Consider the following 27866-nt stretch of genomic DNA (forward strand, 5'->3'; position numbering starts at 1 on the left):
TGATCTGCTTTTGCGGAGTCTTTCTCGGAGAATGGTGATGATATTGCAACACAGTCGACATATTGAAACTCGCTTCTCGAAAGGATTGAAGGGCCTGTACAAGATCTTTCTTTCTCGTGTCTTCTTCACCGACTCGTGTCGTTACGCCAATGACATGACGTTCAAGGCCGTTGGCGTTGGCGGTACTCCACACGCTGGGCCGCTGCACGAACGGCGAGCCGCTGCAACAGCGTGCGTTGAGCAAGGCAGGAAAGCGCCGCCGCCCGTTTGTTGTGAATGGTCGAGGAGTTGTTCACTACTGCTAGCTACGATCGTAGCGATGCAGCGGCTGCAGCAAGCTCGTCGACGACAAGCAGACCGAACGCAGTCCGGTAACACCAAGCATACACACCGGGGGTGCCACTGGAGCCAAGGGGCACGAAAAGTGGCATTTACAGTTTGCCAGTGCAGCGAGCTGGAAAGCTTTCCACGAGGCACGATTGTGCATCGTTGCCAGAAGCGCGTATGGGCACAGGCGCTAAGGTGGAAGGGCATGCATCGCACTGGGAGCGGCCCGAGTCACTTCGCCTGTTGCGTTTTCAACAAGAAGATCGATTTGTGACGAGGCAGGATGGATATAGAAACAGCACGAGTGATATCGACGCCGGCATCATGACGCCTCCCTTCACTCAATCAATATAAGCTTGTGTCGCCCGCGCGTGGCAGACAGAGTGCGGTGGTAAAAATACAGCAGCCTCAGGCCAATCAGGGAATTCAGGACAGGGAACACAGGCCGAGCTCAATATCCCGGGTCAGTGGTGCCTTTTCACAACCACCCTGACCCCAGCTCGGTGGTCGTGCAGCGTGCATCTCTCACATCTTTTTCGCGTTCGTGATCCGATCTCACAATTTATCCGTGCGGATGGAGAGTTTTCGCTAATTTCTGCTCGAGTTGGCATGGTCGCCGGCGTGCATCTGTCTGACGCAGCGGCGGGTGGTCGATCTGCCGGTTAAGAGCCTGCAGGAGGCTGCAAGGTTGTAGATGGATTTGTAGTCGTGTGTTGTTTGCCTTGAAGCTCACCGTGACTACTGCGAGAAGAACGAGTCGGAATGTTTGGCTGCTGTTCGAGCTGGTTACGCAGCGTCAGAATCAGGCGAACCGGTTTGCTTTTCACAACAAACAAACCGCAAGGAATGGGCGCGCAGGCGCGTCCAGAGTCCAGACGGGCATGTTTTTGTACATCAGGAGGCATACTTCGGAATGTTTCACACGGCAAGTTCGGTCGAGACAGGAGGTTTCTCCCCTCCTTTTGCGGCGGCTCCACCGTCACCGCTGAGTCGTTGGCAACCGACCGACGGGTGAACAACGCTCCTCTGTTCTGTGTCTGTGTCTCATCATCACGAGCCTCACAGAGATCCCCTCCGGGCGCTCGTTCCCAGGCGTGAACTTTCCGCCGGCGTTCGCCCCGGCTACTGGGAGCTGCTAAACCGCTTTTCAACATTGCACCAAGCTTCTTTGTGTGCGATGCAGCGACCAGGGTTTGTGCTTAGCTCCCGCCGGCCGCACGTCTCTCGCCAACCACATTTGGCAAGCATCTGCTCTTCCAGATCCACTGCTACTCTGTCCACGACGCTTGTTGCTTGTTGCTTGCCTGTGCGGCGCGGTGCAGCTGCGAGGATGTGATGAGTCGAGTCAGCGGGCAGTCTGTGCAGGCGCTGACACCCGGCCACGAAGGCGAGTCGAGGTGCTACCGGTTCCCGTCGCCCATGGCTCTGGCAAAAGGCAACGACGAGGTGTTCGCTGTTCTTCGCCTGTCGCCAAGCCGAAGGATCCAGAAGCGCGAGAAGCTGAGGGATAGAGAGATGCTGTGGAAAGACGCGGTCGAATCGAGCAGACCACGGCTGATCTCCATCACGTTTTTGAGGCTCTCCTGCTGCTTTCAGAGGGCCTCAGCTATCTTGAGCCTCGATGGCTTGCACTTGCACAGGAGCCGAAATGAGATGCACCGCCACGAGCAGGCGGCTTGAAACATGGCATCGCAAACAAACGCTCTAAAAATGCATCTCAGGAACAAGGTTGGACGGTAGCCTCCCGCTCCCGTGCCTTGTCTGCTGCGACGATTGCGATGCCATCACTCACACATGCTCGGCAGGGTTCACCGTTCTTTCGAGCAGCAACAACGTTGAACGGTCTGTGGCGGGGACCATGGTTGAGAGGCGCGAGTCCCGGCGTCTACGCACAAGAACGACCAGAGAACACGGCAGATGTCTGAACCGTGACAGGGGACCAGCTGTATATGACGGTCGTGATCAGTACGTCCGTGGATGGTGGTAGGCGTTCTCAGCAACAACAACAGCAGCATCGCGCAACCGACAATCTTGTCCTCGAGTGATCGACGACGACGGTTAGCCGATAGATTGTGGTCAGCGATTGATCCGAGACAGACCCGTGATGGTCACGTTGCCGCTGCAGCGCTGAGAAACACCCCTGGCGAAGGAAGTTCACACCGCGATGCACCGCGAATCCATCGCCCGCCTGTACCCGCATGGGAGGCCCTGCTCGCAGAACCCCCCACCCCCTGTACGAATCTACCTCCAGGCTGGATCTTGGGGCCGGTGTCGATGACCAAACTGCTGGTTGGGGCCATGCCACCGCCCGTGGTCGATGGGCACAAGATCTGGGGCTCGCCAGTTTGAACAGTAGTGCGATGGGCATTCATCTCATAACAGCTTCCAGTGTACGTTGCAGTCGTCGAGTCTGCGCTGTGCCGGCGCTCCCTCCTCGCCTGCACACAAAACCTGTAGATGCGCCCGCCTCCAGAGCCTGCCCCTCTCTATCCCCACCCGCCAGAACTAACTTTCTGCTGGCCGCTGTGACGCTTGTTCTCTCTTTTAGCTCTGCTCTTCCCGAAAGTCTACGTAAACCTAATTCTAATTACCTAGTTGTTCGACTACGCCCAATTCAGCCTTGGAGCTCTTGCGGCAGTTATACATATTCCCACACTCGGACTCGTCTTGACACCAGCAAACGTCTCGAGTCCGTTCTGCAACATCACCGCTTCTCGCAACTACTACAACGGCTGTCACTGACTGACACTGCCTCACACTCTACACTACAGGTCAGTCTCAAACGCCCTAGCAACGACGACATCGATCGAACGATGCTTGCCGTTGCTGTTGCTCGAGACCATTGCTAACAGCTCTAACAGCTTCGTTGTTCGAGACAAAGAACACTTTCACAATCATTATGCCTCAGCACAAACGCGGGCCTTGGAGCCAACAAGAGGACCAGCTCCTCCTCCACCTAGTTACTGTCCATGGAGCCCACAACTGGGTCAGGATATCGACAGCCATTCAAACTCGATCCCCAAAGCAATGCCGAGAGCGATATCACCAGAACCTCAAGCCCAACCTCAACCATGACCCCATCACTTCAGAGGAAGGTGTCATGATCGAGCAGATGGTTGCCGAGATGGGCAAGCGATGGGCTGAGATTGCCAGACGTCTGCGAGGACGCAGCGACAACGCAGTCAAGAATTGGTGGAATGGTGGCATGAACCGGAGACGCCGCAACAACCAGCAACGCCGAGTCGAATTCGAGACCCGTCCTCAACCACAGCAAGGCCACCCTCAGATGCATGCTATGCAACACTCGATGCTACATCAGCAACCTCTCCCACCGGCATTTCAACACCACCACCCAGTGATGCCACAGCACTACTTTGCCCAGCAAATGTACCCAACCCACGGCCACCCACACCACATCCAAGTCCCACAGAACATGGCTGCGTTCGGTCGTATGATGGACACACCTCTTCCATCCCCATCCGCCTTCTCCCAACTCTCAGCAGAAGGCGCCCCCTCGCTCATCTCAGACTGCTCCTCCATCTCTGCCCGATCCCCACACACCGGCCCATCTCCAATCGAGCTCCCACCCCTCGCTGGCGCCCGTGACGAACGTCGCCGCTCCTCAGCCCCCATGCTTCGCCTCGGAGTCCCAGGCTCCTTCGTTCAAGACACCGACTTCTCCACCATGCAAATGCACAACGGCTACGAAGACATGGGCCACATGCGGAAGACCGCCCCCATGCTCCAGGAGCCCTTCATGCCCCAACAACAGTCCCTACCGACCCCAACCGCGTATCTCCCTTCGCAACCACGCCAGCCTTCGCCACTGCACCAGTCTCATCAGATCCCGCAGGGCTACGCCATGCCCGTTCAGCAACATCACCACCACCACCACCACCAGCAACAGCAACAGCAGTTGCACCGACGACACTCGGCGTACCCCATGCCATCCGCCGTGCCTTCCACCCCAGCCAACATGCAACTCCCAAGCATTTCCGGGCACGAGAAGCCCTCCATCACCGTCGACCCGGGTCTCGCCACGCCGATTCCTTCCGCTCCCACGCCGGATGGCTCGCCGCGGGATAAGATGAGTCTTTCGAATCTTACTCATTAGAGAGACGCCATCTCTGCTTTTTGACGACAGACAAGACGATACAGTTCGTTCTTTCTTTTTTTAATGTACATATTCTTTTTTTAATCACCTTTCTAGCGGCTGGCTTGGATGAGAAGTCTAGGGGTGGCGGGCGTTGTTTGAGTGGACTATACCCCTACTGTTTTGTTTGCGTTTTTGCATGAGTGAGCGTTCTAGCATGAGGGATGGGGATGGGAACATGGTAGAAGGGGAGATGGGAGGCAAAGCCATCAGAGCTACTTTTCAGCATTGTTCATAGTCGCAGAGAGAGATGCCAGAAGAAACCAGAATTCAGAGAAACTCATAATACCTTACCTTGATCACTGCTTTCTTCTCTCATTCTCGCCTTCGGGCTCTGCGGATGATTCCAACACCTTCTCTTTCTCCTGCTGCCTACCTGGCCCAGGATTCCCCATCTGACGCCGTGAACACTTCCCTCCACCTCGTAGAATACCCACTTCGTATTCCTTCCTAACACAACGGCTGTCATCACCAAGTCCAGAAAGACCCAACGCACTCCACAGACCTGCATGATGCATCGTACGGAGATTGCACGTTGCTATGCATAGCATTTCATCCACGTCGAGATACACTCGCAACGGAACAAACCTTAAACCAACTGTTGAGTAAGACATCGTGCTAGCCCGATCTTGCAGATGATGCGCAAACGGCCGGACAAGCGCACCGATCGGCGGTTTTCTCGCGTCTGCTGTGTTTTCCCGTTTCACATGGCCTCGCGCGCACTCGCTCGGTGTCGATCCGCCAAGACGGGAGAGCGACGACGAGGACGAGTTGATCGTTAACGGCTTTTTCCCTCTCTCAACGCTCAGGGGAGCGGTTCGCTGGAGCGGTTTAGTGCAGGTCGCGCGCGCCCCCAAAGCGGCCGATCGCGGTTCCCCTAAAGGCAAGTCGGGAAATTAGCTGGACGCCAGATTCGGCCGGTGCAGGATGCACGTTTTGGGGCGTGTGGCTGTCGCTGTTGGCCGTTTCTGCGCTTCTCTTCAGGGCTGACGTGACGTTGGGTGTCGTTATGGAGATCGCTGAAGATGACAACGGTGGACGGTTGCGGTGGTGGTGGTGGGTTTTGCGGGTGAGAACGGGGGACGTTCTGTTCTGGAGTCGGGACGATTCGGTGTGGAGGGGGAGCTGTTTTGACGGTCATGTGATTTTGAGGACGGCGAGATGCTGCGTCCTTTCTCTCTCCTTCATGATTCATTTGACCCAGGCGCTGTGGCTACTCAGATGGCGTAGCTATTGTCGACTATTGGGAGAGCTGCGCCTTGTGCTATTCTCCGGGATTGTGTGGCATGAATCGTCGGCCGGAGGCGTTTGCCACGCGCCAGCATCGTGTGTGGTGGAATGCTCTGTGCGTTCCAGCCAGAACGTGGGAATTTCAAATAGCAGTGGGCGACCACGAGATGACGGGGAATCGCTGTGTAGCGGAGTCAGAGACAAATGTATTGCAGGAAACAAGCAGTGTCGTTGGGATAGAGTCTGATGCGAGCATGGATGCAGGGAAGAGGCTTTTTCTGATTGGCCGGGATGGCCGGCGTCGACTTCCTCGACGACACCTCATGCTCACCAAAACATCTCCTGTCACTGCATTGTACATATCCCTCTTCATCACTGTATTCTCTCAATCTTGGCACTTCATCATGAGAGAGGGCAGTCTCCCGGTTCAATGACATATCCGCCGCGTTTGAGCAGTGTCGCAGAGGACGCATGTCATACTACAACCCAGATCCTGCTGCGATAATTGCACAGCAGCAGGATGAGCGTTTTGTGACCTTTCTGGTGCGCAACGGACACACGTGGGTTGACTCGCTGCATCGATCCCGTCCGCTAACACTAGCAACAGTCGCAAAGGGACACGTCCCTTCAGATCCCGGTACGACGTACATGCCCACTGAATAAGACATCACCGCCGCTGACCTCTTCGTGCATCTCAGGTCAACTATGTAACTTATCCCGGCGTTGTATTGACAGCGGCATGTTTCGCCCATGGCCGTTATGAGGAGACTGCAGCGGCGAAGTGCTTCTCCAACCTTCTGGCGACTGGATTTCGAAGGCTTGAAGCAGATGTATTCTGGGACGTGAGCCGCAGTGTCTGGAGTCTATGTCCGGTCGAGCTAGGTACGGCGGATGGACCTCTCTCGACGTCAGTCAGCGAAGCATCGACACCTTTCCAGACGGCCACGCAGCTGGCCAGCGACCTGTTGACGAATAATGGAGATGCCAAACGAGCTGCCCCGACTCCGCTGCGTGCTGTCGAGAGGCAAAACAGCGATGTGTTGTTGGCGCCGAGCTTCAGCACAAGAAGTGCCAGCACTCCCAGTATCACGACTACAGTGACTCTGGACGCGCCCCTCATTCCGACTTCCTTACCCACCTACAGTCGTGCGCCGGATCCAGTAACCAGCGATGTTACCATGATCCAAGCCGGGCCGTACTCCTGCACTCTGGGCGCGGATCTTGCGCTGCTTGTTCAGGTGCTGTCAGAACATCTCGACAGCACCGAGACTAATCTGAATGCGTCTACAAACATGCTCACACTGAACATTCATGCTGCTGCATCTCCCAATGATCCAGCTGGAAGTGCGCAGGCACCTTCAGACGATCAGATGCCTGATTCAGGGTCATTGCTGAGCTCTGTCATAGCGAGCAACACGTCAGTATACATGGTAAGAGTTATGAGAGCCTGTCATGTTGTTGCTTTTTGTTGTCCTCAGGGCCTGTATCTCTATACGATACACTACGAATTATCGGACATTGAACTAATTTTGCTCATAGTATACACCTGACGAACTCGAGTCACAGCGATCAGATCTGAACAACTCGAAAAGTTGGTTTGCCGTCCTGCCTGAGTACCAGCCAGCAGCCATTTACTTTCAAGTTGATACGAACAGAGGTCAAGTGTACACACCAAACGGCTGGCCGAGCGAAGCATACATCGAAATGCAGCAAGCCAAGCGTCTTCTCGTGGGGTTCGGGGAAATTGATCCACAGATGAGCGGCTACAACTTCACTGGAGACGAAGGCCTTATTTTCTCGCAAAACTACATCGACGAGTCACGCGTCGTCACCTTTGGAAGCAATAACGACATTGAGACTGGCTGCTTTTTCGACCCCAATGTGACTTCTCTGGCCAGAACGAACAATTCCTGGGCCCTCACAGCTCTGGGCAACGGTACGGCACCCACTGGAGCAGCCTTGACCTCAATGCTATTGCAAGCTCGAAACCTTACTTCTTGCGGCATCTCGACCATTATCAATGGCACCCTGAACAATGCCACAGCGGATGAAAACTTCGAAGCATATGCAGCGTTCGTGAATGCCACTGTATGGACCTGGGCGCCTCGTCAACCAGTGAATAGCTCGGCTTCAAATGAGTACTCGAACTACCGCTGTGCTGCACTGAACGCAACATCAGGATACTGGCAGGCCGAGGACTGCGGCAGTTCACTTTACGGCGCATGCAGAATAGGTGATGAGCCCTACCGCTGGCAGATCAGCGACGCAAACACGCCATATGATCGGGTCGATCTGGGTTGCGAAGGAAACTCCAGTTTCGACGTACCACGCACAGCACTCGAAAACACCTATCTACTATCCGCATGGAGAGACTTCAGGTCCGACGACAGTGATAATGATGGAGGCGCTCTACTCTGGCTGGACTTGAACGACTTGGACGTCACGTCTTGCTGGGTCATCGGCCAAAACACGACTTGCCCGTACGATGGCCCGCCCTCGACTAGTACTCGAGAGATTGCGGTTCCTGTCGTTGGTGGTGTCATCGTCTTGGTTCTGGCGGTTCTCACGGTTCTGGTGAAATGTGCCGGAAACAGGCAGAAGTCGAAACGACGAAGGAGGAGGGGAGATGGTGGGTGGGATTATGAAGGCGTGCCATCGTGATCGGACACATCGAAGGCGCATTACAGACCATGGCCTTGAGCAGGAAGGACTATGCCGACTGCTTTTGGGACCGGCCACGAAAAGCACAAGATGCCGGGATCAGCTCTCGACGACGTCGCATCCGCGAATGGACAGCTCCCTCATCAAGTGGGCTCTCTAGGCGTCGACGATCATGTATTGATTGGGAACGAGCCGATATACTAAAGAACATACCGTTTGCAACAACGCTACCCGATATCGTATACTGCGGGCATCGTCCAGCGCCAACCGAATATCCAGGCTTTGCACAAACTTGCCGGAAAGTACATGTGCAGCTGCGTGGACGGACATCCGCGATCAACAGTTAGTGGTCTCTCGCTTGCCGTAGCGGGCATACCACATCTATGACCTCTCTGCAATGGCTACCCTGCCTCTGCAAGAGGCGAAGAAAAGCATTCGCAATAGCGCTAGATGATTCCACTAAATACATTACAGGTTCTTGCAGCCGCCTAGCCTGCGCGAACAGATTTGACTGGGTGAATCGGTTTAGACTTGATGTATGTTGCACCCGGAAAAGGTTTCCGCCACACTGACAGGCTGCCATTTCCGGAGAAATGCCACTGACGTGCAGGTGTAACCCCTGGCGTTGGTATTGCGCTGCATCTGCTTGCAGGAAGTGTCTTGTTCCTGGCACTGTATTGACGACCTCGCATCAGCCGCCTCCACGATGGGTCCTGCGAAGATCTTTGGAGCAGGCATATCGGTTGCCCTGCTGGCCACCGCGAGCCCAATAGCGCAGAGCCTCCCAGACCAGGGTACTATTGGCGGTATCCTCAATCCCATTGGCAACGTCATTTCGAACTTGACCGCTCCGATCAACAATGAGGTATTGCCAGGCGTTACGTTCCTTCTGTCCAACTTCACGGCTACGACGTACACGGGCACTGCCACGAGCTGTGATATGAATGCTGCAGACGAGTACTCTACGACGTCTCCAGAGGCCGTGGGCATTGACTCTCACAAGCTGAAGGCGGCGCTGAGCTACGCTGCTGTCGATGGGTCTTTCTCTACCAAGGTGTTTCGAAATGGTTGCGAGGTCGGGCAAGGGTTTCGAGATGCCCTGATGGATCGAGTCCCTTCGCTCAATGCTGGACAGACCAAGGCTATCGTTGCTCTGATAGCAGGTATTGTTGCCGATCGAGGATGGGTCGACCTTGATGCGCCGATTGATGACTACGTCGAGCCAGGGCTGGGAGACGCGGCGCATCGGAGCAGGACGCTGAGACAGTTTATGCAACTCACGTCTGGGGCGCAGGTCAACCATGTGTCTGGGTTGAACCTCTTCGCGGATATCTCTCGAACGAGAGAATACTTCTCTTCGACACTGCAGGTAGGGAGTTCTGCTAGTTGGCATATTCGAAGCTGACCCAGCCGTCGTTCTGCAGTATCCAGCTGGCACCTACTACCAATTCGACGAAATCACTCCTTCGGTCGTCGTGTACTGTCTGGAACGTGCCATTCAAAAAGCGATGGGTACCAACATCGACTTTCAGACCTTCGCGCAGCTCGCTCTCTTCGACCCCCTCGGCATCCCAACGAGCGCGTACTTCTGGCAGAAAGACCGCTCAGGGGTAACCACTGGTTACTCTGGGCTTTGGCTTCGTCCGTTGGAGTTCGGACGCATTGGACTGATGCTTCTCAACAACGGTACATTTGGTGGATGCAGGATTCTTTCTGAGGACTTTGTTCAATCTATGCGTCAGGGGACAACGGCGAACTGTGGTTTTGGTCTCTATGTCTCGTTGAACAGCTGCCAGCCAGGCCAGACGCAGGTCAGCACCGACTACCCGAGTCGCTCGACTTTGCCAGGTGAGGAGTGGATCCAAAGCGCACCGAATGATATGTACTACTCGCTGGGCCTTGGGACGAATACGTTTGTCATCCCCAGCTTGAACATGGTCGTCACTCGTGATGGCTATCAAGAACTCGACATCGTCCCCGGTGCAGTATCAGGCTCGTTAAACGGAGCCTTCCCAGGAAACGGTCCGTATCCACTCCTTCTCTATCATCGAACAACTAGCTAACACCACCTCCCCAAACAGCCGGCGGCCCAGGCGAACACGAATTCTTCCGCCTCCTCATGGCCTCCATAACCAACATGCCCACCTCCGTGCGCGCCACAATCCAAAACTCCGGCCCCTACGACCGGCCCGCAAACGAAAACGTCACCGTCGCACCCTTCATCCTCCCGCTCTCCGCCCCGCTGGGGACCTACACCGCGATAGGCCCTCATGGACCCGTGGGTTGTAATGCGCTGTATTGCCCGTCGTCGTCGAATGATGGGTTGACGTGGCTGGGCCAGGTTCCGAGGGTTATCCCCGGGTTGGTTGGGTTGGAGAGTCGGCCGAGTGGGTGTGAGGCGCAGTTCACGGGGAACGTGGATTTACCTGATATCACGATTTTTGGAGAGCCTGTTTTTGGTGATACTGAGACTTCGTAGGGTGCGGATAGTCGAGCGGAAAACGGCCCCCATTTCTTGAAGCTTGGACCCCTACTTTTTACATTCACCTCCCCTCCTGGCGCTTACTGAAATTCGCCACGAACCTTCAGTCTTCCCTGCTCCACCACTCACAAAACCAGATCATCCCGACATGCGTAGCCGCCGAAGCCAGGGAGCGCATATTCGAGAAGGATTGATCCTTTGCGGCGTGGGCACTTCTTCGACTCACCGACGCTCATGTCCACGTCGTGCAAACACGATGATTTCCACGCCGCAATTGTTTCAACATCGCATGTTGACGACTCTGGTTCTCTCGCTTGGCGCCTACCTTGCGCATATATTGCTACCGAATGCCACATCTGTGCGGTTGAGACAATTCGGCTGCCTAATCCGGAAGGCCATATGTTCATCGACCAGCACGATCTGTCGAGACCCCTCCAGCCGCCAGCCTGATGTCGTCCTGGCGCAATGTAGCTTCTGGAGAAGTTCGGCCGCAAGCGCTGAACTCCTGGGGAAGGGCTACAAGGTATCTTGGTTTCCACCTTCCCTCCCGCGATTCTCCACTGCCTGAAGTCATTACGCTCGTTTTGTTCATGTTTTCTCCTCGATGGCTGGTCCCAAGGCGGCGGTACAGTCTTCAAGGGAGCAGGCTTCATCCGAGACCCGTGACCTTTTCGCTTCCTCAGAGGATGAGCGAAGTGCTTTGAAAGAGACATGCGAAGATGACCGATGTCAAGCGCCTAACGCCAGGGTCTGGCATTGCGTCGACTGCGATTCAAACTATTGCAACGACTGCTGGGGGTATCAAGGCCCACATAAAGCTGGTAAGCTCGGACGAGACGGTGTACCTCATGAGAAGACCAATGTGGCCATCGTCAGTCGACTGAAAGCGATCTTACAGCCTCCACAGTCACTTGATGAGATCAAGCAGTCTCATGAGAAAGACCAATGCACTAAATGGTTCGGTAAGTCAAGGGCCTCCTGAAAAACTTCAAGCAAACACTTACCTGGGACTAGGTGTCGCCCGCGATATGACAGGCAGACCCAGCCTCGAAGACTATGGCAGGTACGCTACCTTGATGGGAAGCATTCAGCCCATAGACGTCAACAAAGACCGATACCCTCAGTTGGTATCTTTCATCGGTGTTACGAATGCTGGAAAGTCCACGATCATCAAGATGCTCGTCAATCATGCTGCAGAAGGCAGCATCGCTCCCAAGGTGTTTCCAACACCCGTGGCAGGTTCGATTGCGAATGACAAGGTACCGATGCTCATAGTACTACCACCGACTTCAAACGTTGACTGAAACTCCTCACATAGGTCGCAACGAGCGGTGATGTACACCTTTACGCAGATCAGTCAACTCACGCCGGGCAGCTTCCGATCCTGTATGCTGACTGCGAAGGGTTTGAGGGAGGAGAGAAGATGCCTCTTGGGGCTCGCATCAAGAAGAGACCTTGCTCCACTGCACCCCTGTCGTACCCAGAACTAGCTCAGAGTCGGTCCCTCCCGATTGAGTGGGCGGACACTGAAGAGTCACGCCAGCGAGAGTATGCGGTTCGAGAGTTATACCCGCGGCTGCTGTACACGTTCTCGGATGTGGTGGTGTTCGTACTTCGAAACCCAAAGTAAGCACTGTGCTTGAGACAGATCTCACATTCCACATCTTGCTGACTTTGGTAGAACTTTCCAGTCAGCGGTGCTGGGAAAGCTACTCGAATGGGGAGCCTCAGCACTCGAGAAGTCAATCAACCAGCCTTCTCTCCCGCACGCTATCGTCCTTCTGAATGATACCGAGCCAGGCGTAGACGAACGAGAGTGGGACACCGACTTCGCCACTCAAAGTCTGCTTTCGTGCGTTGCGGGAGCCCTAGACTATGTCGAAGGTGTGCCACGCTTTCGAGAGCTCGCTGAATACTGGCGTGGCCTTGGCAAGCAGGTTGTTACCATTCAAGATCTCATCTTGAGATACTACTCTTCCTTCAGGGTAATTCGGATGCCACGAAAGCCAAGATACACCCTTATGGACCGCCAGATTGGCCGCTTACATCATGAGATACGGGCGGACTGCGATGAGTCTTTCAAAGCAAAGCGCAAAGCTCGCATGCTCACCAACTCAGACGAGCTCAACATCTACCTCCAGAGTGCCTTTGAGCACTTCACACGCACTCTCACAACTCCCTTCAACTTCGTGGCTGTCAGTCTGGTCACCAATCCTATCTCGTACGACTTTGGAGGCCACATCTTGCAGCTCGCCAACACAGTCGCGGCCTTGCGCTCATCTGAGCGACGGGGGAGCGGATTATCCCAGTGGATTTTCGAGAAGATGTGCCTGATCGTAGCATCATGCGTCATGCTCGACTGTGCCCGCTACCGCAAGGGTAGAGTAGAAGATCTGCTTGACAGTTACAAGAAATTCTTCGACTGGGTCCTGCATGAGTACTGCGACATGTGGCTACCTTGTTCCTACTCTAATGGAGAAGGGAGGCGCTGTGAGCTGGTCAAAGCTCGCCACCACACGAAAGGCCATCAGGACGGACAGGGTATCATAGCTCATGGAGACTATCAATCCACCTTCACCGCTGAGGAGTACGGGCCTATGTGGGAGCGTCAACTGCGGGCATCGATTTCGTTCGTTCAAGGAGATTTGCACCGACACCAAGAACAGTACGCTCAGGGTGGTCTCCTCGATTCAGACGAGAAGATTGCACTGCGTCTGCATCGACAGAATATCTACGACTTCTACTCAGGCATAGGCGACCCTCAAGACATGGTTAGCCATTCGACTTGCTTCTGCTGCTTGATGGAGGTCCCCGAGCACCCGCTGCCATGTGGACACGTTCTCTGCTCAGCTTGCGTGCAAGCTTACGGCAAGTCTACGAACAAATGTATCGTCGAGATGGCGTACTGTCCGTTGCACATGGATCAAACACGCTGGGCTTCCGTTCATCAGATCAAATTCAAGCACAAGGCCGCCGGCACAAGAGTCCTTTGCTTGGACGGCGGTGGGATACGAGGCATCGTGGAATTGGAAGTCCTACGAGCTATTGAACAAGCACTCGGCGGAGAAATACCAATCCAAGCCTTCTTCGATCTCATCGTCGGCACGAGCACCGGCGGTATTATTGCCCTGGCCCTTGGAGTCCAGCAATGGCCAGTCGATCGATGTATCAGCATGTTCACTTCGCTTTGCAATCATGCGTATACACCGAGGGTCAAAGGCATGCCCATCCTGGACCTCGCAGCAACGATCAGCCATGGAAGTAAGTACAAGACCAAAGCCTTCCACGAAGCACTCAAAGACGCCTTTGGGGAGCAAGACGTGCTGTTCGGTGGTCGAAGTCGCACCAAGTCGACCTGTCAAACGAGAGTGGCTGTGACATCTACGACCAGTACTGGAAGCAAAGCCATCGTGCTTGCCAACTATCGTCGAAAAGAGGACTCGGCCCCTGAGTACGACTTCGAGCGGCCTCACCAACCAGAGCTCGAGATGAGAGTCTGGGAAGCCGCTGCCGCGACGTCGTCTGCGCCTACCTATTTCAAGCCATTTGTCAATCCACTGACTAGGCGGACCTATCTTGACGGTGCACTTCACAACAACAATCCAGCGCGGGTGGCCAACAGGGAGAGGAAGCTCATCTGGCCAGAAGCCTCTGATACCGACCCCGACATCCTGCTGTCACTCGGTACCGGTCAGAACCGCATCTCGATACTTCCCAAACTCTCAGCGAAGACGACCGACTGGAAGACGCTTCAGTCTTTCTTGCGTCGAAGTAACTCAGACGATCTGAAAGGCTTCCGTCGCTATTTGAGATCATGGACTGTGCTGTACAACAGAGTCGACGACATCCTGAACGCCGAGATGGCATGGGCGGCGTTTCGAGCAGATGTCATATCTGTAGACGTACCATACCGTAACACCCGTCGCTACATCCGCTTCAATCCGGATTTAAACAGGACTGCGCCCTCTATGGACGACAAAGATGAGCTTCAGTCGTTGCAGTGGACCGTCAAGAAGCGGCTCAGCTTGCCACATTGTGTGACTGCCGTGGAACACGTTGCCTTCAAACTGGTTGCAAGCTCGTTCTTTCTCGAGGTCCAAGGGAGCAAGATCTTGAATGACGGTAGTCATTCGTATGAGTGCTTGGTACTCTGCAAGTTTGAGAATGGCACACAACATCTCAAGTCCCTAGGCAAGTACCTTCGACGGTCGATGACCCGTGATTTCTGCCCATACTTCATCGTCAGGGGAGACGCACATTCGGAGCAGGGTGTCATATTCGACTTCACCTCGAAAGTGATCGACAGAATGGCCGAGCGGGCGGACTTCAATATCTCCAGCATCACTGTCGTTGTTGAAGATGAAAAGAGACCGTCGGATGTCACACTTGTGCTGTCGGCTCACGACGGTCTAGAACCTGAAGGCTTCTCTCTCAGCGGGTTCCCCAAGGTCCTCGCGAACGAATGCACATCGAAGTCGCTGCTCCCTAAGGCCGGAAAGATATCGAGCGCTTCGCGGAGGTTGAACGCTACGCCTTCACCCTCAAGGTCTTACAAATCGGCCCGCTCCATACAACACCAGACGCTCGAAGATAGCATATCTCTCAACGAAGGTCGTCCAGGATCCAAACAACGAGATCTCTGGGCACCATCAGCAGGCCCTTTTCAAGGACTGAAACAGCTGGACCATGCCGCAAACGCACCTGAGGTACATGCAAGGTCCAGCAGCGATTTGCAAATCTCCTACCGTGATGTGAAGGGACCCAACCGATTCTGGGCATACATTGGACCTCAGCACATGGCGAAGAATCGTCACCTCTACAGCGCGGCTACTCTTCAGAAGTTCGTCCCGTCGGTTGCAGCAGAACCCGTCGAGCTCGATGCAGGCGAAGAAACGGAGATCAAACGCGTCGCTTACGCTGAACTCGAAGGCAGCGAGGCTCCCAAGAAGCGGACTAGTCTGCACTATGAAGTCCACGGCGAGAGTTCGCCCAAGCCGACTCAGGGATCGATGCCACAAATAAGTTCAGAGAGAAAAGAGCGTGATCGATCGACATCACGGCCTACTCGGGCGAAGAAAGACGCCTCCCCATCACAACGACGACCCGCTCGTGAAAGGAAAGATTCAGCTCGAGACATCAAGGAGACTGTCTCCGTGACCGAAACGATCATGGGCGAGTACACGGTCAAGTTCCCTTCCATTCCTGGCTTCACTCCCCCGCCTGCTTTTCCTGCGAAGAGAAGAGGCTTTGACCCGGGAGAGCTGGAGGCTGCCATCAACGATGCGTTTGGATGAGAGATTGGTTTGTAATGAGAAGTTTCGGTTTGGTTTTACTTATCCTTACGATAGCCCAATGACTTTTCTTGTATACTATTATATATTTCACTTTCTCGGCAAGATCGGTACAATATCGACTGGCCTTGGTGTGATCTAGTCTTCCCAAGAGCACCTGTCATCGCTTCACACCTGTGCCAAAGTCCGAGCCCACACGAAACAGGCCCTCATTACATTTGCTGCACCTCAAGTCGTCGTAATCCCGAAGGATTTGGCTTCACATCCTGTGGGCTCATATCTTGCCCAATCCAGCGACGGCTACGAACCTCAGCCATGATGACACACCAAAGGGATTGACTTCAGCTCTACCAAAAACACAAGAGGCTCTCTCCTCAAAACGCAGACAACATCTCCCTTCCGATCTTTTGCAATATGGGCCTAGCAGAATACACATCCTGTCCCTTCGTCGCCCCGAAAACAACATGGATCGACAAGCGCGGCAAGAAACGAGAAGTACCGATGAGGTTGCTTTGTTTTGGACTCAGTCGGACGGGCACAGCAAGTTTGAGGATGGCGCTGTGGGAGTTGGGGTATAATCCGCATGTACGCAAAATCGACCCCTGAGTGATGGTTGGGTGAGAATGTGGGTGTTGATGATGTGTTGCATAGCACGGCTTCGCCGTCTTCGAGAACCCACCCGATGCGACGTTGTCGAATGAGGCGATGAAGGCGAAGTATGAAGGGAAAGGGAAGAAGTGGACGAAGGAGGAGTTTGATGCTTTGTTTTGTGATCGGGAGTATCGTCCCCCTTTTCCCCACCTCCAGAATGTGTTATTGATGAGTGTGCTATAAGCGCCACCCTCGACCAACCCGGCAACCTCTTCGTCGAAGAACTCGTCGCCGCGTATCCCGACGCCAAAGTCATGATCACCGTGCGGGATGTCGATTCGTGGTATGACTCCGTCAAGAAGACCATCCTCGACCGCAAACCCAACGCAGCAGCCATTTTCCTGAGTATCTTCGATCCGACGATTAGTCTCATTTTCAGCGAACTTTTACGATCAAACACCCTCCTCTACGGACCGAAATGGTGGACCCGGACCCGAGAAGAATGCCATGAGATTTGGGCGAAGCATCTCAAGAAAGTCCGTGATGTTGTGGGCGAGGAGAATGTGTTCCACTTCAATGTCAAAGATGGGTGGGAACCTTTGTGTGAGTTCTTGGGGCACGAGGTTCCGAGGGATGAGGATGGGCAGGTGAAGCCTTTCCCGAGGGTGAATGATGCGGCGAGTTTTGATAGGGTTATGGCGGAGTATTTGAGCAAGGTGGCGGTGAGGAGGTTGGCTCAGGGAGGTGCGTTTTTGGCGGCGGTGGTGGCGGTTGGGTTTGCTGCGTATAGATTTCGAAGATGAGGCTTTGAAATAGAGCTTGGTGGTCTGTTTCGCTCCGGATACATACATATCGTCTAAGCATCACACTCGAGTTTGCTGCCAGCAGTTCGAGTCTCGCGAGAGATGCGTGCCCTCCATGTTACCTTCGCCATGTAAAGTATCAGACAGATGAGGACCACTTGGCATGCGAGTAAGCCGTTCGACAAGCGATTCGGTTGAAGGGATGGAAGATTATGGAGGCCATCTGGTGGTACTGCATTCGTTGACAGTTTGACGTCTGAGCTGCCGTCCGCTGATGCTTGGCTGATCCCCCTGACTGCCCCATCGCCTCCAGATCTTGATACTGACGCCGTGGGCCGATGCGTTGCAACCGTCGCTGGGACATCACATGTATACGTCCCTCCTGAAGAGACGCTTGTAATCAGTACGGCGACGACTTGAGTTTGAGCAGGTTTTCGCACATGATCGTTATCGATGATTGCGTACAGGGTGTGATGTGAAGGATTGTTGACGTATGTGGTGGTGTATATTGCGGTCTCTCTAGCCAGGTCGTTGATCGTCCACACATATTCGAAAATGACGGTTGCCGTGAAATGGTCGTACGTTGTCGTCGGAGCAGGGGGGAGTCCGAACTGTTTTCGGGACATCATATATCGCGAGGCAGCGACGCAATTTTGTCGAGGCCGAATGAGAAATGCTGGTGGTCGATACCGTATGCTCAAGTGCCCGCGACTAAGGTGAGTTCAGAAGAGTAGGCGTTGCCTTCTGAAGCAGTGTCAAGTCAAATGTGATTGTTTGTCCAAGGGAATGTGGTGTTCAATTACGGCGCCAGCTGAATCAAGTCTCTCTGCTGCGGTCGAATGCTAAGCGTAGCACGATATGATATTGAGCGCCTCAACGCAACCTGCCAATGCGAGAGCTGATATTTTGACATATGTGGTCGGGGTTAGGCCGAGGACCGCCACCGTGTCAGTCCTTCTTCCTGTGATTAGCCCACTCCTTCGAGGCATGTTCATGTTGCTGGTCGGCTTCTAGTCGGCTCCTGCTGCCACGTGCTCATGCTGTATTCTTCCTTTAAATTCAAATAGTGCTTCCTCAGGAACATAGTGTTGCATTAGTGACAGGACCCAGAATCCTTCGTCTTCAGACATCATCAGGTAGGAGATGCTCACTTCGACTGCTCATCGCGTATCACAAATTGCCTTTCAGGAACTCGACCGAGAGAAAAACGTGTCCAGAAATGCCGCAATGTCTCCAGGTTGCTCCCCGGAGAGCTTCATCGTGTCCTCAAAATTAGGTGCCTTGGGCCGCAAGATACTTGCAACTTTCCGGTCAGTGCCATGATGTTTTGCAACGATCCAAGGAGTGCAACCCTTCCAGTTGCCCGACCAATTGCGAAGCCATGGATTTGCCCCTGCAGCCACTAAGAGACGACACACTACTTCTGATCCGTTTCGTGCCGCACAGTGGAGGGCACTGGTGCCATCTTCAGACTGTGAATTCACATCAGCCCCTTTCTGGATGAGCATCTTGACGCTGTCGACATGGTCGTGTCGAACAGCGTGTGTAATGGCTGTCCGGCCGTAATAATCTTTAGCTTCGACATCGGCCCCTCGCTCAGCGAGGAGGGCAATGGTAGTGGGATGGCCAAACCATGCTGCTCTTAGCAACGGGGTGTTTTGCCAGTCGGGGTGTCTGTGTGCGTGACCTGCGGCTTCGATGTTTGCACCAGAATTGATGAGCGCCTTCACGATATCGTCAGCACCCTTGGAAGCAGCGACGCAAAGTGCTGTGAATCCTTGGTCTGTGGGAATCTCGAGTCGCGCGCCACGTGCGATCAGAAGCTCTGCGATGTTGGTGTGCGGTGCCAGAGCTGCTTCAGCTAAAGGAGTATTTTCACGATGGCCTTGAACATTTGGATCAACGCCTGCATCCAGGAGCATTTCCACACAGATGAAATGGCCATTTCTGGCGGCGATGCTCATCGGAGTGAAACTTTCTTTGCTTTTTGTGTATGCCGTGGCGCCTCGTTCCATCAAAACCTGAAGTACGCTGGAGTGACCTCTTTCTGCGGCTCTATACATTGGAGTGCAGCCAGTATTGCCTCGAGCTTCTTTGTTGGCGCCCCGGTCGAGCAAAAACCGAGCAAACTCTGCGTCTCCGTGTGCTGCTGCACTCAGCAGAGGTGTTAAGCCCTGATGTGTCAAGACCTCAACGTTCGAGTCCGCTTCAACAAGGAGGCGTGCAATGTCAAGATGCCCCCGAAAGCAGGCCTCAGCCAGAGCGTTGTTACCCGACTTGAGACGAGGGTCAAGTTTGGCACCATGTCTGAGCAGTATGGGAACAATTTCGGTTCTGTTGTCTCGTACGGCTTGTAGAAGCGGTGTCCAATTGTCGTTGTCGCAAGCATGATCTGGATTAGCACCGTGCGAAAGAAGGAGGGAGACCACCTCGACGTCGCCGTGCCGCGCAGCTTCAGTCAAAGCAGTCTCGTTCCACTTATTGGTCACATTGACATCGGCCCCCTGCTTGAGGTAAAAATCTGTGCCTTCCACATCTCCTAGCCAAGCAAGGTGAATTAAACCGGTGTTGTTCAGTGAGTCGGCTGCCCGTGTATCGATTGATGGCCCGTACCTCAACATCCACCAAGCAGTTGGGAAGACTACAGCATAAAAGTTGGCAGTTCTACCTCTGTCATCTTCTAAGCTTGTGTCGACTCCAGCTTCGAGTAGCTCTTTGATCACATCCGCCCGTCGTTTCAGAACAGCATGATGAAGCGCAGTGCGTCCTTCAGTATCTTCAGCGTTGAGATCGAGGTGTCGACAGGACAGGATTCGCTTCGCTGCAGTTGCATTGGATACCAAATGAAGAGCGGTACAGCCGTTTTCATCCTTGGCATTGACATCTACGGCTCCCGATCGAATGAGCTTACGAACCTGCGGTGTATCGCCAGACTTGGCAGCCTCATGTAAAGCAGTAGCACCCTTTGCAGAAGCAACTGCTTCGTACGGCGGTGCAGGCGATGGACTTCTGGCACGGTCATTCACTATGCTGAGAATCCTGTCCTGTCCAGTGAGTAGCTGGGAGAGAACGCCATCCTGATCAGTCAAATGGATATCAATTTTGTCGCCACCGTCCAGAACAGCTACCAAAAGGTCCTGCGCACGCTTGTCGAGAGTTTTAAACTGCTCTGTTCGTTGTACATCTTGGCCATCCAATCGCTTTCGTAGGCTGAACAGAATCCGGGTGTCGAGTTCCTTCCGATACTTCTCCAACCGATCGGCGACCTTTTCGAGCTCATCCTTTTGCCATACTGACATAAGTGCTTGCTTGTAGCTTTTGAGGCGGCGATTCTTTCCCTGGACTTTGAGCTTGTCTAGCCGTGCGATCAGTTCCGTGGCGATGCTTGTGCAGTTGTCTGCTATAATCCGTAAGCGCCATTCCTCTGGCTCCAACTTCTGGCCTGCAAGCAAGCCGGCTTGCGTCTTGGAAACCTCGGAACTAAGTTCTCGCAGGTCCTCCGCGACTTCCTCGGAGTCTTTGTTTTCCAGTAGAACTCCATCTGCCGCACGGTAGATTTCATTTCCCGCCGACACCAGTGCGCCTGCAAACGACAAGAGCTGAGCCACGCCACTGGCGAGCGAGAACGCAGTCAAGGGATCCATGTGCTGTGAAGGCCAAAGTGAACTGCTGAGACTTGACGAGACGAGAGGTGAGGTCGAGAAGTCGTCGGCTGCAGTGCTCGCTTCGCCACATCAGCCCCTGCAAGTGCATCCTCTTTAGCCCCCACCTGCATCTTCAGTCTCACGAAGTGCACACGAGTGCGACGGGGGCTTAGAATCCTCATTATGGGCAAATAGCGGTAACATCTTGATATGCTGATGATGCGGGAAAGGCAGAGAGCGTCACGGATGAGCCCAGCCTCCCCCTTTTCAAAAACCATCGCACGGACCACAAATCGCTGTCCTTGAAGCGGAACATCCATGTTCTTCCTCCGAATCCTCTGCAAGACACTGCAAAGAAGGCCAATACCTATGATGGACAAGAGTCGTCGTGCACCGAAACCAAAGATCTCACTCTGAAGCCGAGCAAGGCCGCCTTCTCCAACCCTTTGCTTTCCGGTGCCTTCTCAGGAGCGAGGCTCCTCGAAGGACGACAATCCTTCTTAGAGCGACAACCATTCTCGTACAAATGGTCATGTGTACGCCGCGACCAAAGTATTGCACTGCACCTGTTGGCGCGACTCAAGATCGTTCGCCCCTGGGAAAGGGATTATTGTTGACTACCCACGTGGAACAGCAGATCTGCCAATTGGCAGTTTCTGCTGAAGTAGACACATTGCAACGAGCACCAATGTTTCCCTCCGATCGCAATGGCCTTCCATGCGGCAAGTATCATTCATTCAAGTATGCTAGAAGAAATGGCTAATCTCCAAGATTGTTAATGCGATTCTTCAGAGGCGTCACAAGATGAAAACGACGCTCTATCAGAATGGATGAAGAGAAATCGCCTACCATTCTTGAGCACTGGAAGTTGTCGTTTGAGATCCATTCCGAACAGATCCGCCAGTATTCGCTCACCTGTATGTCGGGTCTCTCTACATTCCTGGCTGAAATCACCATCCGGCGACTCTCAACATTGGCAACCCTTGCTCTTGCACTTAGAATGCTACCTCCTGTCTATGGAGTGGACTTGGTCTTTCGAGTTTGCGCTCTCCTGTTGCTCTTCTTCCCAAAATGTCTATCTCATTCGTTGATTTTTCATCTCTACAACTGGTTCGAAATAGGGGCAATTGCCTGTTTTTATCCAAGTCATGATTGTGAGCAGTCGGAAATGGCCAGGCCTGTCAAGCAATAGCAATACACGCAAAACGGTCTTCTCCACAGTATTACTGGTATTTCTGTGGACGTTCGGCTATCTTATGTACTTGCTTTGCCAGTCGAATTGCTACCCAACACTGACACAGTGGATCACGCAGGCTCTTTCAACCTCAAAGCATTACGACAGAAGATCATCACACAACGAAAGGCGAATCTACCGTCAAGCCAGTTTGCAAAATATGGGATGATTGGCGTCAGTCTATACCTACCAGTGTTCCATCAAACGACACCGCTCTGCATAAATCGCGAATTGGTACCGCCGAAGCGATGGGAGGATTTGGGGGCAAGGGGTGCATACCAGCAAACGAACGTCTGGGGCCATTTGGGTATTCGAGCCATGGAAACAATAGCGGATCTCGGCCATGGGATACGATCCATTGGGGCCAGCTACAGACGGAGTGTGCTGCCGTCAACTTTCGCCGGTAAGGAGCTTCGCAACTACCCACACAGTCTTCAAGGCTTCTTCGCGCGTCTGACGGGCTGGACTCGCGACTTCATAGCTCTCACCTGGATGACCTAAAGACTGGACGAACCGCGTTGGTATTGCGTGCATGGAATGACTACGACTACTATGGAGACCAGAAAGCTTGGCTGCGCACCATGATAGCAGAAACAGCCCTGGACATTGGAGGTCGTTTCCAGGTCTTCATTCTCGTTGATGTAAAAGACGGAGGGCTGGACTTGTTTGATGATCGTGTCTACAATGAAACCCTCAAGAAGAGCGTCCCGGACGAGTTCAGAGACATGGCTTTACTGTTCAACGAGCCGCTGCTTCGCGAGTGGTATCCTAAATTCAGCGAACATGGTGCTCAAGATCAGATGTATCAGGCTTTGCAGGTTTTCAGTTATTCGTTCCCGGAATTCGACTATGTTTGGCAGCTAGAAATGGATGCTAGATATACGGGAAACGTTGCCACAATGTTGACGAATGCTGGCCTCTGGGCGGAACGACAGCCACGGAAGAATCTGTGGGAACGCAACGCTCGGTGGTTTGTCTCAGGGTTGTGGGATGACTACAGCGAATTCTCAGCCCACGTTGATGAGGAGTTCTCTGATGACAGCGGCATTTGGGGACCAGCCCCTGGCGCTGAGCACTATATCAAACCTCAGGGACCAACACCGCCCGACCGTCAGCATGCGACTTGGGGAGTTGGCGAGGCCGCAGATCTCCTCACCTTTGCACCAATGATCGACACAATCGGAAGCAACTGGACCTACGAGCACACTGTTCACGGCTTCCAACCAGGAGACGGTCTTCCACGACGCATGGGCATCGTCAGCATGACTCGGACATCACGCCGTCTACTTCGTCTGATATCTGCCGAGCAGAGAGCGACCGGTGCCTGGGTCGTCAGCGAGTCCACACCGGAGACATGGTCGTTCCTGCATGGTCTGAAGGCAGTGTACGTGCCTCATCTATTTGCCTTCAACTTCGAGGACGGCGACATGAGCACGGTGGAACTCGACAATATGGTGCACAGAGGACCTGCCCACAGCCTTGCTAGTGGTGAGAAGACGGGGTTTCTATGGTGTGAAAATGGCATGGGCATACCGGAGGGTCGCTGGCTTTCTGCGAGTTACTTTTACTGGGCTGGGGATGCACCGAATGTCTGGTGGGACTATACGAATGGGACTTGCACCTATCCGTTGCTCCTTCATCCTGTCAAGCAAGGCTGAAGTTGAATGTCAATTTGATCTTTCGGCGCTCGCCAACCAATGCCGCAGGGCCATAACGAAAATTGCTGGCGCTTACTGCGCATGGTGCCCAATCCCACTAAAGACTTGTCACTTGTGGTAATGACCATTAAGATACATGTAGACATGAGCATGGAGGCTAGCTTGTGTTACGACTGTCACATAGATAGATCCTGGAGCGTATCATCCCCACTTCAGAAGCAGAAGGAAAATTGACAAGACAGTGCAGTCGCATTGCCTCCTCAGTTTTAATTCTGAGCAAAAGAGATACAAGCACCATATATATCGATTGATAACTCCAACGCGAATCACAATCTGGGTATCAAGGAGTCAACAAAATCACAAAGGCCGCCAGCCCCTTAAAACATCAACCCCCTTCGAAAATTCGCCTCAACTTAAACACCAAGTCCCCCCCTCCCCTCCCTTTAATATCTCCAACTCAGCCTCTTCCTCGCCTCCCTCAACTTCGCCTTATACCGATCCAGCTCCCCCCACACGAAGCGATAATTGCTCTCCAGAACGCGATACCGTTCCTTAACCTCCTTGTACTCGGCCCGTTTTCGCCGGAGGTCTTGCTCGGTCGCTTGCAGCTTGTACTTGAGATGAGCGTTCTCCCGCGCGAGAGTCGGGACGTCGGTGCCGTAGTGCTCGCGGGTGATTTCGTTCACGGTCGTCGAGGGGTAGTAGTAGTACCCTGCCATTCGCGTATCGCGGTGTGGTTTCGATTGGCTATAGCCTCGTTAGCCCGTTCATGGTCTCTTCTTGGTTCGATGCGAGGCATACATACGCAATAGTCTGCTTAATTGGTGGTCGAGTTCTCTGGTTGGCAAGGCTAACAAATGTTGTGCAGCAAAGCAGAATCCAAAACACTCCCAGACCCAAAACACCAGCCTTCTAATATGCATTCTCGCCCAGTCGGCGGCACTGCCATCAACAGGGCGGCAAAGACATGCGTCACAAACGTCAGAAGATACCAGAGACAGATTGCCTTGTTCTCGTTCTGGTTGCCTGACCACCGGCCTAGACAAAGGCCGCCCATACATTGTCAAAAGTATCCAGCAAGCTGCACGCCAGACCAATAGAACGTGGAAATTTCTGGCGGTATCGACTGTTTTGCCTTTGCGGGTGCAGTCGGCTGAGGAGAGTGAGTGAGTGTGGGAGGGACACTGCCTCTCTCCTGAGGCCCAGCTCTAGCTGCAGCTTTTCAGCCTTCCCAGCCAGCTGAGGAGTGTGTAGCCGGCGTGGTGAGAGGCCGCCCATACTCCCGACACGAAGAGGGAGAGCGCGAACGCTGAACTGGAAGTTGTTCAAGGCAGCAGACTGAATGCTCACTCATCAATCCCACCTGATCACAGTGCGGTTTAGTCGAATGCTTCGTTGCACGTGCGTCTTGGCAAATGGTCGCTACAGAGCAGAGCCTCAAAGTCTGCGGCATCACTACCCTTACGCTCGAGGTTGCAGCAATATGTTCATCATCTCGCACGACCATTGCTGGCTGGAGACAAAACATTCCATGTGCCACCAACATGGCGAACAGCTCAAGCAAGCCGTTCTTCGACCCTGTGCTAACATCAATCAATACACTCATCCCAATCACAGGCAACGACCATGTACTTTATATAATAAAGCATACGCTCAGCCGGTGTGCACGTCTCCAGAGGAGATGCATTCCAATACATAGTCCTTGAACGACCTCCTCAGAAGACTAATGGTAATCGAATCAGCCCAAAAGCAGCACAAAGAGGTATCTCAAGCCACAAATCCCATCCCTCCCCAAAAACGCCTCAAAACGCCTCGCTCACTATCCCAGTACTCGAAAATCCAAACCCACATCTTCTTCCCCCGAAATCATCATACCGCACCAAGACTCTCCTGCCTAAACGAAGAAGCCCTCTCAGTCTCCACCGTAACCGAAATCTGCCTCCGAATAATCGGATCCGCACTATCTCCCGAATCCCTCCTCTCTTTTCCCTTCCCTCGCCCACCACCACTACCCGTAGTAGAATCATGAAAAGCACCCACGCGATAATCACCCGCCGCGGGACCGAGTTGTAACTCCCCCTCCGAAGGCCTCGACCTACCACCGCCAGATCGCGAAATTCCTCGCCGTTGTCCAGAACCCCCCGAGTCCGGCTGAGACCTCGATCGATCCGACCGCACCAACGAACCCAGGTTATACCCCCCACCCACAAACAACCCCCTCTTCTTCTCCCCGGACGAAGAAGGCTCCCAGCCCATGGCGCGATTATACCCACGGACGAAATTCTTCAACGTGGGGATCGTCGTCGCGATCAATGAATACCCCAGGCCGACCTGCTGCCAGACGAGCACGTCTGCGATGGCGAGGCCGGGGTCCGGCGAGGAGACGTATTTGGCGATCCAGAGGGTGTGCAGGGCGGCGAGGACGGCGCAGAGGAGGCGGAAGGAGAAGGCGAGGACGACGGTGGTTTTGATGTGGAGGCGCATTTGGAGGGGGGAGACGAGGAGGAGGGAGAGGAGCACGTAGAGGAGTTCGAGAGTGGCGGACAGGGTTAGGGTTAGGGACCAGCGGAGGAGCTACGAACATAGACCTTGTGTTAGCAAAACAACATCTCCAGATGCAGGATCAGGAATGTATCGACGTACCTCCCCATCACACCTCCTCTCCCCAACCAACACCCTCCCCATCCCACAACCCACACTAACCCCAACGGCGCTCCCAACCCCCCAAACCACCGTCCCCACCACCGCAACATCACAGCACCACCACGCCAAACTCCGATACGTGGCCAGTCTCCTCATGAAAAACACCACGCTCAATTTACTCAACATGACCGCCACAATAAACAACACCTCACTAACCAACACACTCACGCCCAGATGTGCTGCATATTCTTCGGTGAGGAGCGTGCTGCTCCGTCCGACGCCGGCGTCGAGGCCGATGTAGATGGCAATGTATTGGCCGACGGCGACGAGCGTTGCGGCGGCGATGAAGAGGTCGTCGAGGCCGAGGGTGTGGTATTTTATTTGGAGGCGGGTTGCGAGAGTCAGGACGCTGAACATGAGGCTGAGGATCGAGGCGACCCAGACGGTGCCGGCGCGGTCGGTGGAGGTGACCGGGGAGAAGGTGTATGTTTGGGTTGTCGGTGTCGCCATGGTTTGTCCTTATTCTCGAGTCTCGGTGGGCGAGCAGAGGATGTCGTCTTCTCAGCTCGCCGCTCCCGCAACACGCGAGAGGGGTGAGCGTGTTGTCGTCTTCTTTCCGTCTTACATCTGCTCTTGATCTGCGCGTTGTAACGAAAACATCTCCATCATTAACAACAGACAAAACCGCAGAAAGAGAGAAATCAAAGAAGAGAAGAGAAAGAAAAGCCACCTCCCACCCTCAAGATAGATAACCAAGAAGACAAGGCCAACGCTGTATACCAAGCAACGGCACAGCAGCAGCGCGCAGCAGCCACACAGAAAGGCGTCCGTCGCGCAGCTGAGAAGAGATCACGCAAAGAAAGTAAGCATCGCATTTCCAGCCCCAGCTCTCCGGTGTGCATGCACGGGACTGGGGGACGGCCGCCACAGCTCCTCAGCCAGCTGCAGTAGGGAGATTCCAAGTTCCTGGGCGCCTTGCTGTGCTGTCGTCGATAGATTGATAACGACATGGGCGAAGCGAGACGTGGAGTGACGATCAGACGAGACGAGGATTGGGAATCCCGGACAAGAAGGAGGTCCGGGTACGGGCGGGGGTTTCTTGGCAGTTGATTTGACCACTTCTTCCGTGGGGTGTGCAGACAGGCGATG

General features: G+C 54.0%; 8 protein-coding genes across 8 annotated transcripts; 6 read left to right on the plus strand and 2 right to left on the minus strand.

The window, feature by feature from the left end:
* Positions 1 to 915: 915 nt before the first annotated feature.
* M409DRAFT_53607 (uncharacterized protein) lies at positions 916 to 1481 on the minus strand (the record flags this gene model as incomplete). The annotated part of the gene is made up of 2 exons (XM_033812423.1): positions 916 to 1007; positions 1061 to 1481. The coding sequence occupies 2 exons, from the start codon at positions 1479 to 1481 to the stop codon at positions 916 to 918; spliced, it is 513 nt and encodes a 170-aa protein (XP_033669219.1).
* A 1745-nt stretch (positions 1482 to 3226) lies between these two features.
* Positions 3227 to 4441, plus strand: M409DRAFT_65764 (uncharacterized protein; the record flags this gene model as incomplete). The annotated part of the gene is made up of 1 exon (XM_033816654.1): positions 3227 to 4441. The coding sequence occupies one exon, from the start codon at positions 3227 to 3229 to the stop codon at positions 4439 to 4441; it is 1215 nt and encodes a 404-aa protein (XP_033669220.1).
* A 1740-nt stretch (positions 4442 to 6181) lies between these two features.
* M409DRAFT_21766 (uncharacterized protein) lies at positions 6182 to 8371 on the plus strand (the record flags this gene model as incomplete). Its single annotated transcript, XM_033806014.1, has 4 exons — positions 6182 to 6253; positions 6318 to 6347; positions 6409 to 7140; positions 7250 to 8371. The coding sequence occupies 4 exons, from the start codon at positions 6182 to 6184 to the stop codon at positions 8369 to 8371; spliced, it is 1956 nt and encodes a 651-aa protein (XP_033669221.1).
* A 706-nt stretch (positions 8372 to 9077) lies between these two features.
* M409DRAFT_21767 (uncharacterized protein) lies at positions 9078 to 10850 on the plus strand (the record flags this gene model as incomplete). The annotated part of the gene is made up of 3 exons (XM_033806015.1): positions 9078 to 9740; positions 9796 to 10393; positions 10453 to 10850. The coding sequence occupies 3 exons, from the start codon at positions 9078 to 9080 to the stop codon at positions 10848 to 10850; spliced, it is 1659 nt and encodes a 552-aa protein (XP_033669222.1).
* Positions 10851 to 11457: 607 nt separating this feature from the next.
* Positions 11458 to 16147, plus strand: M409DRAFT_65766 (uncharacterized protein; the record flags this gene model as incomplete). Its single annotated transcript, XM_033816655.1, has 6 exons — positions 11458 to 11815; positions 11868 to 12112; positions 12172 to 12479; positions 12535 to 14607; positions 14689 to 15702; positions 15787 to 16147. 6 exons carry the CDS (start codon positions 11458 to 11460, stop codon positions 16145 to 16147), a joined length of 4359 nt encoding a protein of 1452 aa, XP_033669223.1.
* Positions 16148 to 16558: 411 nt separating this feature from the next.
* On the plus strand, positions 16559 to 17538 carry M409DRAFT_21769 (uncharacterized protein; the record flags this gene model as incomplete). Its single annotated transcript, XM_033806016.1, has 3 exons — positions 16559 to 16729; positions 16796 to 16923; positions 16980 to 17538. The coding sequence occupies 3 exons, from the start codon at positions 16559 to 16561 to the stop codon at positions 17536 to 17538; spliced, it is 858 nt and encodes a 285-aa protein (XP_033669224.1).
* A 5459-nt stretch (positions 17539 to 22997) lies between these two features.
* On the plus strand, positions 22998 to 24074 carry M409DRAFT_21771 (uncharacterized protein; the record flags this gene model as incomplete). Its single annotated transcript, XM_033806017.1, has 1 exon — positions 22998 to 24074. One exon carries the CDS (start codon positions 22998 to 23000, stop codon positions 24072 to 24074), a length of 1077 nt encoding a protein of 358 aa, XP_033669225.1.
* A 1869-nt stretch (positions 24075 to 25943) lies between these two features.
* M409DRAFT_53613 (uncharacterized protein) lies at positions 25944 to 27227 on the minus strand (the record flags this gene model as incomplete). The annotated part of the gene is made up of 2 exons (XM_033812424.1): positions 25944 to 26648; positions 26718 to 27227. The coding sequence occupies 2 exons, from the start codon at positions 27225 to 27227 to the stop codon at positions 25944 to 25946; spliced, it is 1215 nt and encodes a 404-aa protein (XP_033669226.1).
* Between the last annotated feature and the right edge of the window lie 639 nt (positions 27228 to 27866).

Source organism: Zasmidium cellare, assembly GCF_010093935.1.
Source record: "Zasmidium cellare ATCC 36951 unplaced genomic scaffold M409scaffold_13, whole genome shotgun sequence".
Classification (NCBI taxonomy): Eukaryota; Fungi; Ascomycota; class Dothideomycetes; order Mycosphaerellales; family Mycosphaerellaceae; genus Zasmidium; species Zasmidium cellare.